This window comes from Botryllus schlosseri, chromosome 12 (genome assembly GCF_051294905.1).
Source record: "Botryllus schlosseri isolate E-star chromosome 12, Bs_hap1, whole genome shotgun sequence".
Classification (NCBI taxonomy): Eukaryota; Metazoa; Chordata; class Ascidiacea; order Stolidobranchia; family Styelidae; genus Botryllus; species Botryllus schlosseri.
The window spans coordinates 7,823,358-7,836,403 of NC_137247.1; the positions used below are offsets into that span (position 1 = coordinate 7,823,358).

At 41.6% G+C, this 13,046-nt stretch overlaps 1 protein-coding gene across 1 annotated transcript in view; it reads left to right on the top strand.

Moving 5' to 3' along the window:
* The window catches only part of LOC145452301 (uncharacterized), a 33,802-nt gene that overhangs the window by 1,611 nt on the left and 19,145 nt on the right, over positions 1 to 13,046 (top strand). Inside the window, exons 3-8 of the mRNA XM_080330512.1 lie at positions 862 to 1,032; positions 7,980 to 8,089; positions 8,153 to 8,246; positions 8,757 to 8,785; positions 8,863 to 8,954; positions 11,796 to 11,907. Of these exons, the coding sequence (XP_080186638.1) occupies positions 862 to 1,032; positions 7,980 to 8,089; positions 8,153 to 8,246; positions 8,757 to 8,785; positions 8,863 to 8,954; positions 11,796 to 11,907 (608 nt within the window). The remainder of the gene's footprint in view (positions 1 to 861; positions 1,033 to 7,979; positions 8,090 to 8,152; positions 8,247 to 8,756; positions 8,786 to 8,862; positions 8,955 to 11,795; positions 11,908 to 13,046) is intronic.

Here is a 13,046-nt window from a genome sequence, read left to right on the forward strand (position 1 = left end):
TAAACCTGGGGGTCGTTTGTCTTTATTCTAGGGTTCGCGAAAATGTTGAACGTAATCAGTTTCCAAAATAGGACGTGAGTAAGTCCGGGCAAAGGTGCGGACCGTTTTTCAATAATCAGCTTATCAAATTCTGAGCTGGCGGGCTATAAAACATTTCCAAATTAAAAATGGAGTCGCGACCATGAAAGGTTGAAAACCACCGGATATGCAACCTGCTGGTTCGGATCCGCATTTGGGCTCATAAATTGTCTTATCCGTGTGACATGACAGAACTTTACGATGCATAATTCCGTTCCCTGTATTGTCGAAGTCATCATCCTCCACCAGCTCTACCGTTAACTATGATCATGATCATGTGGGCGAAGGAAGGATCAAAATTTTATAGTGGCCTGATACATAGAAGAAGTAATATTATAGCCCGATTTCATTCACAAAATTCAACGATCAGATGCATATAGAAACCAGATGTATATAGTAAGGCCCCAGAAGTTGTATCGATTACCCTATGGTGGGCTCCAGATCATTGTTAATTTGGACTGTAGGGGGGTTGAAAAAATGTTATTTCGATCCTGGTTACAAACCACAACCACATGAATGCACCAATCTAACATTATAGCGGCTCCTGCTCCGGATCGTGAGCATTTATGATCGATAGGCAAAGCTTTGCTGGTGTGACGGCATATTGACAGACAATGTCTCATAACGCATTTTAAAATCCGCTACTGGGCGCTAAAGAGTGTCCGGAATTTACTTCACAAAAATATGGTAATCCTAATATAGGCCGGACTATACATACACTTAAATATGATTTTGAAAGGCGCAAATCGTCAACAGTCTGTATTGCTCGGTTGTTGATCGCAGCGGATATAACAGCGAAAAACCGGGCTGGACAGACTCCTCTTCATTACGCTGCTTGCAACGATGCACTCGAAGCATGCAAAGCCCTCGTGAGATTAATGAGAGACAACAGCGTATCCATTGACGTTGAGGATGCTAGAAAGAGATCACCGCTTTTTGCTGCTGTTGAACTCGGTGAGTTGTATGACCTGGCTATACTCATGCATGTCGTTATGAACATATACCAATAACTGTTTAGATTAGCGGCGAGTGGCGTCATGTGCGGCAGCGGTAGAAATAATCCGTTGTGTAATTGTATCATCATACTAGTCCAGTGGTTCTCAACCGGGGATCCGCGAAGCAATTCCAGGGGTCCGCGAAACCTCCAAATTGGCAAAATGTGTGATAACCTAATTTCTATTTTTTTAATTATAGAAATCACCAAGCGCAGTTTCGCTTCATAACTGCTAAAACTTCACATAAACAGGATGGCCGTCTGAGATGAAATATTCTACTGCGCAAACTCATTTTAATCACCAAATTGCCAGTAGCCTACTGATACTAACATATTGCTGTTTAGAGATGTTTTGTTGTGGTTAGGAATAAATTCGCCAGCAAAAAAAAATCAATTTTTTCCTGTGATATACATAACTGCTGTTCCAAGATAACTTCAAGAAGAGCTGCTACCAGTGGCGGCTCGTGACAATATTGGGTGGTGGGGCAAGGAATGTACGTGATTTTAATTATCTAAATGACGTCACAATAGTGTATTCCGACGTGAAAATGTGACTTCGTGGTGATCACACACAGTTTGCATGGGGTATAGACATTAGGCATGGTTAAAAAGGCTTGCGCATTTCAATTTATTCGAAAGAAAATATGAAGTACAGTAGTTCATACCTGCATATTTCAAAGTTTGTGTCAGTAGGCCTATTGCGCACGGCCTGGTTTCATAGTTGCAAAATATTCAATCACGAGTTCATTAAAATCTGGAATACCCAAAATGAGAGCGTTGAGAATCGTGAACACATCCAACGCATCGATTCTAATTACAGCAGAAAACTTAATAGAAAGCGATTTTTCAACTATAGTAATTTTAAAAGTTCACCATTGGTTACTACTTCGGAAAATGATGTATTGGAATGTAAACAAGTCAAGTCGAGCTGAGCAATGTCGACCATCGGGTAATATCGAGACACCGTTTGCAGTAGACCACATGCTTCAGATCACGATACCCAATTTCGGTCGAATTAGAGACACTGCCTCTAGCACCAGCAGTTGAAAAGTGTAAAACACTAAGTCCTTATCCTCGTTGATACGTCGGTATTTCATTTACATCGAAATACGTTGTTGGGGAAAAGGGTAAGAGTGCACTTTCCTCTCACGTACGATTAGATCAGAGGATGGGCAAACTTTTTGGCTTGCGGGTCGCATTCAACATCTGAATCCATTCGCGGGCTGCACTATAGTAGGGTTACCATACGCCCTCTTTTAAGAGGATTTGTCCTCTTTTTGACTTTTTTGAAAGTGTCCTCGGAGGACGCCCTTTTGTCCTATTTTTTGAGAATTTTGGTCACATTCATAGCAAAGTTCAACTGAGATGCCGTAAATCAGCACCGAAGGGACGCCCCGGCGGGTATTTCGGGAGCTGAGCGGAAAGTTGACCCTTTTTTCGCGGTCAACCACTCGACAACGTGAAGGAATAAACAGTATTTTGGGAACCGAGCGAGAAAGTCTTCCTTTTATTTTAGTCAACCGACCACAAGGTGGGAAAAATTGACGATTTTTTGAGAATTCACCTCCGGTTTTGCAAGTCTGAAAATTCTGAAAAAGTGTCCTCTTTTTAGATTTCCAAAATATGGTAACCCTACACTATAGTAAATACACATTATAAGCCAAAACGCAATGTTATTATTTATATAATTATATAATGACCGAGGTAATACAGATATAATATTCATGTATAATTTGAAAACAAACTAAATATACGCATCACAAATATTGGCAAGTTCTTATAAGCTCGTCGTTCTCAATAACCAATTTGTCAAAATTAGCGATGAGAGTCGCTTGTCCCGATTCTTGCAACAGGAGGGAAATTTATATCTGCGGGCAACGATCTGTTCATGTTGATGTGATGATTCTACTTTTGCTTTACGTCCAGGACACACAATGCTGACAGTATCATAACCCGGTTACCTTTAAATACGTATCTACAATATATTGGAAATATATAAATATTAAATACCTCTTCACATATCGAGGACGAATCTACTTAACACATGCGCGAATCGGTTTTCCAGGCACAGCACTAAAAGTAATAAACTTGCTGGACTCTCCAATTCAAAATCACTGACGTGAGCCGAATTATGTCATTTCTGTTGTGACTTTCTGTGATGTTTAGTAAGCGAAACCTTTCAAAATGCATGGGTCTTGAGGTCAGGCTATTGCGGAAGCAACAAAAACAAGAAATAAACATCGTAGTAAGACTATCACTTTTCACGGTGGAATATATTACGGAGAAATTTAGTCAGGTCACCGCAAGAATTAGATTTTTAGTACGCATTTTATCAATATTTTTCTTGAGGGTTTCGCGGGCCACAAAAAAACGGTGTTGATAGAATGCGTACCACGGGTCGTAGTTTGCCCACCCCTAGATTAGATCAATGGACAATTTCTAGGCTGATAAGGGCCGAATCTTGCGTAAAAATACCGCATTTTGCGACATATATATTGAGGAATAGGCTGATCAAGTGATCAGCTGTTAGCCGTCATCGAAAACGAACTACCTATCGCGCTTGACACGGGGTTGTGAGCAAATGGCTTGAAGGCCACAATTTCACGGTGAAATTGACGTTGGAGAATATAAAATAAAGTAAATTTTTGAATACAAACTGAGAATCTTAGTAAACTGTTTCATGAGATCATCATCTCATCACCTATCTCAGTATGAAACCCAGTTAAAATTAGCACAGACCAACAACGGCTTTTACGTGAAATCCGCAATGCGGTAGTTAGGCCTATGATGTGTCAGATCAGCGAACATCTCTACCATACTAGACCTCGATAACGAAATTAATGCTCTAATCATTGAGAGTCAACCTCGGGCCTTGGAACAGCGTTCGATACTGAAATCAAGACATACCGTCAAAAAGTTCATGACCGATCTAGGTATGGAGCATCGTTAAAATCAATAGAGACCAATACCGGTTGTGCGTAAAATCTGTTAGCGAGAAATGGCGAGTCAACTCTCACTCGACTTAGGAAACGAAGAAGACTTACTATGCCAAATGTCATGACCGATCCCGGTATGGAACATCGTCAAAATCAATGGAGACCAACACCCGCTTTTGAGTAAATTTTGTTTACGATACATGACGGATGAACACACAGTCAACTTTGGAAACGAAATTACTAGGGATGGTGTGAACCTCTGAAAGGTTCTGTGTGAACACGAACGTGAACCTCGTGACGTCATATTGCAAATTCCAACCCTATCTTTCAATGAAGGGATAGCCTGTACAGTGTACACGATATCTAGCGAAGACTCGAGCCACATAATGTCACATTGCTGAAGTACATATTGGCGTTTAAAACGTCGCTAAATGTATCAACCGCGGTTATCAAAGGATATAATAATCTCATAAAATCTATACATTCCGTCGCTCTGCCAACAATTTCGACGAGGACTTACCAGGGAATATAAGCTTACGCCTTTACGGTCTTAGCCAGACCGGACAATGTGTTCGGAGTCTGAGTATTGCTACATTTATATTGAGCAGAGTGTAAAACGGGTTTCTATACTCGCTACCGATACCATAAACAACAAGTTATATAACAGTAGCCAGCACCTTAATCGTACGGATTTGGTTTTAATGATACAGTAAAGATATGAAGTCAAGATTGACCCCGTACGCCCGCTCGATTTTTTACACCAGAAAACGATATCAATGTCATTGATTGGTTGAATAAGCATCATTCGCTGACTACGTATATCGCTCGTGATGTTGTGTGATTGCGGGTCTAGCGCACAGCAGAGAGTCACTAAATCAGTGGTTCTTAACCTTTTTTCTTCCAGCGCCCCCTTTGAAAAATTATCGTGCTCCAGCGCCCCCCCCAACTTCATAATGTAAGGAATGTAATAAAGACAATGAGTAAGAGGGGGGCCGTAACAGCACTTCGTCAACCCCCTAAAAACGATTGCCTTGCGCACCCATAGCGTGATAAACCGAACTTCTGAGGGCATCGCCCCCACGAACCCCCTATCGTGATTTCGATGGTCAGCAAAGTTTGTGTGGCCTGGTCGCCCTAGGTACCAAAATTTTTTATAATTCATGAATGAATAGGTGGTAATTACATATATAAGTCGCGATAAACTGAGTGAGCTGTTATATAGGAAGATAAAGGGCACGTAATTAATAATTAAACATATTCGGGCGTGCCCGCAGTTACAATTATTCGTTAAAAGGGCCTTAACAGCACTTCGTCAGCCCCCGTCCCCCCCCAAACAAAAAGCGTTGGTCTTGGGCCCCCATCGGGTGATAAACCGCGAAGCGCGAAGCATTTCACTAATTAATGAGTGAATTGGTCAATATCATCGGGAATTGCATGTAAATTGAGATTAATTTTTATCCTCTCTCTGCTCACGTAAACACATTTACCGGTAGAGCTGAGTGAGGTGCAATGTTCCCTCTAAGATGCCCACGTGCGCAGTGCTGACACGGTCTCTGCGCACAGAAAATCTGCGTTGCGCACAACAAATCCGAAGTTATTACCTTTTTTAGTCGATACGCACTGTTGTCCAGGGGTCAGCGCAGTGAGTTGTTGAGTGTGCGCAGACTCATCAAAACTTAAAGCGAACATTGTGAGGTTTCTTGGAAACTGTAGGGCCCGTTACTAATAATTAAACATATTCGGGCGGGCGAACCCGTTGGTATGACTTCGTTGCATGATGTTATTTCGTGACCCCCTGTCTGCAATATCAAAAAATATAGAATCGTTCAACGGTGATATCGCCCAACAGGAATATCCCTGTCGCCCAATCGTACTAAACTAAAAGACGCACACGATTTCAGATCGGTATTTCTTCACTGACATATAATTTTTCCCTGCCAGATGGAATTCGTCTTCTGGGGTTCAGATTGCCAAGACAGGAACATTCGGTGTCAGTCATTTAGGCGCCCGTGGACAATTAAACCTATATGTATTTTGAGGGCTATATATAACGGAGTTTTCGGTGTTAATTTGCTCTGAATACTCATTAAGGATATTTGCTATCACCACATCATCTACTGCGAAGCCATTTTTCCCCAGCGCCCCCCATACCGCCCCCCTGAGCCCAACGCCCCCCATATCGCCCCCTGAGCGTTTCCGCCCCCCTTCAAAATCGCCAGCGCCCCCTGGGGGGCGCTGAGGGCAAGGTTAAGAACCACTGCACTAAATATTCACAAACGGAAGGCTGGATATTTCGAGAAATTTTTTGTAACAAAAAAGCAAGTAAAACTTTTGAGGTTGTCAAGGTGCATGCTCGTTTAGCGTTGATTTTTTATGCTGCCAGCGCCATGCATAGAGTGACCCGCAGTTGAAATGCAATAAATTTGAACCAAAGATCTTATAATGAAGTGGAAGTTACAATTTATTAAAAAGGTTCACAGTGCAGAACCTACCAAGGTTCTGTTGTGAACGCGAACCTCTAAATTTCCGAGGTTCACACACAGAACGCGAACGTGAACCTCACGTTCACACCATCCCTAGAAATTACTACCCAAAACTTTCACTATAGCAACCCTGAAACTTGGAGCAGTGTTGAATACCACCATCATGACATAACGTACCAAGTTTCAAGAATTATCATTTTGTGAAACACCGTCAAAATCGACTTATACTGTTAGCAAAGGTCGACTCAACGCATGGGACGGTAACAGAGCTCAGGTATATATACCATGGTTACATCACAATGGCAAGGCGACTCGCCAAGTTGCCCCGGTTGCTCGGTAATTTGATGAATAAGAGAGAGTAGTTCATCGTTTCTTTATTGTGAGCGGCTTTGGGGGAACAGACAGTGAAAGCTTGTCATGAGGGCTACCGGGGCAAGCCCCGGCTAGGCATTTACAAAGCGAAAACACAGAAGATAATTCGATTTTCGTAGAGACTTCGCTATATATGGGCATTTACAAGCGAAAGCACAAAAATGCTATTTTCGCCGTGATTTCGGTATATATTGATTGCTGAACGTCTATAAATGGTAAATCATTGTTATTGAACAGAATTTCGGGTGGGGCAATGCCCCAGTTGCCCCATAGGACAAGCCGCCACCGGCTGCTACATTGAAATGACTTGGCTGGACGTTATATTGGTACCATGTATGTTGTGATCAGATCCAAAGGTGTCGTTGGAAGCGTTACCCGTTACTATTACAGTCGCCACCACCTATGTTTGTAGAAATTAATGGATTTTAAGAACTCGTTCATGTCAAATAGATGGCGCGAATTTTGGAGACACGGCACAGTGTATTTAGAGAATTGTCGCCAGAGCATTCGCTTTGAAATAATAAACCTATTCCCTATTTCTAAGTAAATAGTATCATATTTATATCAAGGTCATTTTGTTGCTGTTTTTCACTGGCCTACAGGTAATATTTGCACAAGACAGATGGCGGTTGAACGGTAATAGAGCTAAATTTGAACTCAAAGTTGGGGGTCCGCGGAGATCCGTAACGGTCCAAAGGGGGTACGCGAAGACAAAAATGTTGAGAACCACTGTACTAATCCATTGATAAATGTTGCGTACCCTATATTTCGAAATAAGCTTTGAAGTAAATAGTTTGCTAGACAGTTGGTGACTTCGGGTTCGGGTCGATAGGCGTAGCCGGGATGAACATTTGGCAAGGGCGTGCAGTTAAATGTACTAGGGGTCGACGTCGTGAGGGCAGAGGTGTTATTCGCGCTCTATCACATAGCTATACACCATTTATTGTGACTACACTGGGAATCAACCAACTCCATATCGATTCATGCATGATATAGCTCAAGGCATTTATCCAAATACCGATGATAAATTACGACTCGCATAAATCTGAGTATTCCGTAAGCATGGGAATATGTTACCTCGATACAATTCAATGTTCTGCTTTCGCTCATTATCAGGTCGCTCCGATGCCGCTCAATGGTTGGTCGAACAAGGAGCGGATATTAAGAAGCAAGACGCTTCCGAACGGCCATGTCTGACAATTATGATGAAAAAGACGAGCCGCGTGGTACTTAGGCCGGTATTCCCGCGCCAATTCAGTGTTTAAAAGTGTACATCTTCCATTGTACAGGCAAAATTTGCTCTGAATCACTATCACGAGATTGATGTGCCTAACAGAAAAGAAAGGTTCCGCTTGAAAGATCTCAGTGACCTCATTATTTCTGGTAAACTAGATAGTTTGTATGCGATCCCTGTGTATGTAGCCTTCGTAAATTTCCTTTACCGGGCTCCATGCAGATCTTTACGAAATACCAAATTCCATCCTGCATCCAGTTGATATTTAATGGAGATCCATGTATGCAGGCTAGTGTCGAGTGAAAATTCAACGTCCTGGGGCATTGCATTCTCGCAACAAATCCTATTGCGTTGCTTAAAATCCGCAGACTCGCATTTCAATCGAAATCCATTTACTCGTGCTCATGCTCATATCTTTCAACACCGGGTGACAGATCAGCAGCAGCGCAATTCAGAAATTGTAACTGGTGTCGGCCTGCGTGTACTCGTGGTCAAAACCGCTGTCGTGTTAGTGATATTATGATGTGAAGTGAAAAATGATTTCTGATAAAATACTCACTGCAACTTTCTCGCATACAAATCCATTTCACATTTATTAAGTTTGTATAGGCGGAAGTACTATCCCGATATTTTCAAAAGCATGTCATTATTCGTTTTAGAAAAGAATGAAAGCGCCCGTAAGACACCGGTATGTATAGGATTTTAAATTATTGCATATAAAATGACTCTTGAAAACATAACACATCTCCCGTAACTCTCTTCTAGCTGCAGTTCATTGTCGACTACAAACAATTGGACGTCGTCATGCACCCTGTTATAGAGAGAATATTAAAGGTCAAATGGTCTAACTTCGGAAGGTATGGAAGGAAGTAGGAACATATCGTTCTAAGTTTGAGCATGCGATGGGAGGCTTGTGGTCAGTGGTGGCTTTTGGGATGGTCCAGATGAGCGTTCGCCCAGGGCTCCCTGGTCGAAGGAGCCCCCTGGTCGAAGGGGCCCCCTTTTTGGTTTAAGCACCTTTTTCAAGGATTATAGCGACTGAACGTGAAAATCCGTGAACCAATCAAAAAGATGATTCCGTACAGATGGATAAATCATCAAATCTCTGCATTTGTTAGAAAAGTCCCATATCCCGATGATCATCAAGTATCTGCATGCGGTAGAGGTACTTAGTTTTGATGATAGTCTATCCATGCAACCATGCAATAATAGATATGGCCCAATACAGCGCTTGGCTCAAACCTTGACGTGGTGTGCTGGCCGGCTTATTACTTATGTAAGCTGATTGCTGTCTAGATTAGTGTGGTCTATTTAGCCTGCAGCAGTTGTGTCGCTATATTCTATTATTTCACGCTACATGCCATACATCTCAACATGAAGACATGAGGTATAGTCAGTTCTTGTATAATTTGACAATGTATGATGAAAAATGGTTCAGGAGATAGAGAACAATTCAACAGTTAAGCCTGCTTCAATGCCGTGTTATAGTGTCTTATACATATACATGTCTTATACCCCTGGAAGTCTCGCCCAGCCCCCCCCCCTTCGTAGGTTCACCGTTCATACCGTTAGCACTGCATGTCTTCATAGATTAGGGTTGCCGTACGTCCAGAATCTCCCGGACATGTCCCGAATTTCACTTTAAAACTGCGTCCGGGACGAATTTCTAAAACATGCCTAAATGTCGGGAATTTAGAAGGATTGGAGTAAGCTCATACTTTTTTCGTAAATCAACATAAACAATATTATTGTTGGGCAGATTTATGCAACATGAAATTTTTCTTCGCGCTGGGCGCGATTTAGTATCACATATTTTGGTTTTAACATGGGGACCGCCACCCTCGCAAAAACTGCGATCAAAACTAAAAAATAAATAGCATTCATTTACAGAAATAAGTCCACAATTTAATAGTATATTCATATTGAAATGAAACCGAATATTTTCGGCTGACACTCGTCGGGGATAATCGTCAGCAACTAGTAGAGAATTCAAAGGAACATCGTATATCAACAATCGTATCACGAAATATGACGTCACCAGTATGAAATGTCGGATACGAGAGCGTTCAATGTACTATTTGTAGATGGTACACGAACTCTTTTTGTTGACACAGCTTTGACACAAATGAAATTGCGAACGGCCCCTTCCGACGATGCGAAATCTGTCGTCTCGATAATTGTCGAAATAAGTCCAATTGTAATCGCAATTACAAGATAACGGTATATTCATAGAGTCGGTTTAGGCTGATTGGATGCTTCATTCGAAGATAGTGGTTCCAAACCTGGGGGTAGTTTGCCTTCATTCTAGGGTTCACGAAGATGTTGAACGTAATCAGCTTCCAAAATAGGCTGTTAGTAAGTCTAGGCAAATGTGCCGACCTTTAATTAGTGATCGGTAGGGCGATTTTCATTGACCAAAAACGGGAGATTTTGACCCAAAAAATCGGAATTTTGACATTTTTTTACCTTAAAAAACTAAATTTCGACCAGATTTTGACTTGACGTATGCAAATTAGGTGTTTTCCCACATAATGTTGGAATTGTACTACTTGTCTTCATTTCTGGTTGAAACTGTCTGTCCTTACGAAGTAGTTTGGCCTGAAAAACTTTTTGACTCAAAAACTGACAAATTGTTACATGAAAAAACTTTATTTTAACGAAATCTGACCCTATGAAGAATTCCAGTAGTTACATCACGTATTATGGTAGAAATAATTAAAATTTGTTGTAGTACAACAACAAAAGATGCTTTCCTACATTCTCGGGAAGAAAGTGTCTGTCCTTACCAAGTAGCTTGCCAAGAATGGAGAAAAAACGTTCAACAGCAGCAGTTGTTGGCTGACAACACTGAAGCTGTGCGCACACTGCTGGTGACACATCGTGTTGCTTCATTCTGACAATGGTGTCTACATCACAATTTTTCATCTTGCGCTTCTTGATATAATAGAACCATGTGATGCCCACGCAGTCTTGCTTCAGTTAGGATATTGCGGTACGTTGAGCATAACACCATGTCAACCTATTTGTTTCCTTTGAATGTTTATGATTCACGATGAGCGGACAATGGGCCGTCTACAACGGTAGGCATATAAAGAAGACTACAAGCTGTACAATTTCAAATAATAAGTTCACTGACATCGCAAAATCTACGATACAAACGAAATGCAGGTTGCACAATTTTTTTTTTGACTTTGTAAACAATTTTGAAATTTTTTGACCTAACGCTACAATTTTGACAAAATTTTGACCTTTTTTGAAATGCCAAAATAAATCGCTCTAATAATCAACTGATGAAATTGGGTGCTGGGGCACGGCAGATTGGAAATGGAGTCGCGGGAGGGGGGTGGGGGGTCAAAACTCAGTGTTTATTTGGGCGGGAGGGGTCTGAAAAAATGTGGCTTTAGCACTGGTTACAACTTACAACACACAACCACATACTCCTGAACCGGATCGTGACCACCTCTAGTCGATAGACAAAGCTTTACTGGTGTGACGTCATATTGATCGACAATGTGCTCCTGCTTCATTTTAAAACACGCTAGTGGGCGGTGAAGAGCGCCCAGGATAAGTGTCACAAAAATTCAGTCCACTGCTGGGTCAGGGCTGCCAACATGTTTATCCTATTTTGTTTTCTTTCCTTCCACGCCGGGGCAATTCGCGAAAGCATACAAGACAACAATATTCACGATATGTTGTAGGAAACAGGCATCGAAGGACCTGGGGATTTATGTTCTGTACATAGCGTTATGGACCAGTCTCGGTGTTGGGGCGTCGTGGCAAACAAGATACAGATACGTTCTACCGAATCCAGTAAGTGAACTATGTATTTCACGATGCTTACAATATGGTCCCACTCCCAATCATCTGAGATAGGAAAGGATAGTCACGAGTTATTTATGGGTGGATAATATACCTGTTTAGGGAGTGAAATTTTCGGTTTAGTACGGTAAGATTTCAAAAATGTCTCGGCCAACTTCAACTTCCGCGTTACTCCCGAAAACGTCACACATGTTCGATTAGGTCACGAGTCGGAATTCCTGTAAAATTAACAAAAAACATCTATCTAAATTTTGTTTGATACCATTTTCACTATGCCCTTGAAGACCTCTGGTAATTGAGTTGGATCCACCCCCAGATTTCATAGGGTGGTTTGTTTTGCTTTAATCTTTCCGCAAACTTACAACTGACACCTACTCACGGCAGTGTTGGGATCAAGTCACTACCTTCGAGTCACGAGTCATTTCGAGTCATTGCACATTTTGACTCGAGTCAAGTCAAGTCAATCGATTTTCGAAGGTGACTCGAGTCAAGTCAAGTCACTCGATTTTTGGAGGTGACTCGAGTCAAGTCGAGTCAAGTCAAGTCAAGTCACGAGTCAAGTCACATTTCAAGTCAAGTTGCCTTTTCGAAGTATGAGGTATGCCACGTCATGACATTTTGCTAGCAGTCTGAAATACAGATTGCGTGGTCATTGATTTTGAACCGATGAACGAATATAGAGTTAAATATACACGCAAGAAGGCGGTGTATCGCTTACATATGATTAGAACTGCTAAACTACGTATGCATTATTGCATAGCCTCAGTTTGTAGTCACCACCCAACATAGAGAATGAGAAACGAATTGATTAGATGCAATACATTACCCATTTACAAATTGATATGATACAATTCGAGCCTGCGCCAACGGTTGAGGACGATATAAACTATATTCGAATTCAATTTCAATAAAACAAGAAGTTTGGAGTAAGAATGGAGAACAGAAATATACATTTTGCTATAAAATTACTTTACTGTACTACTCTACGACAACGTAAGCTGTAAGCTTCGATCACTTCGCTTGCGATCAATATATTTGTGAGAGAACAATGCAGGCTCAGTAAAACGCACGATCATTGGATGACTGGTCGCACTCACGGGTTACAACACAACAGCGTTTCACGAACAATC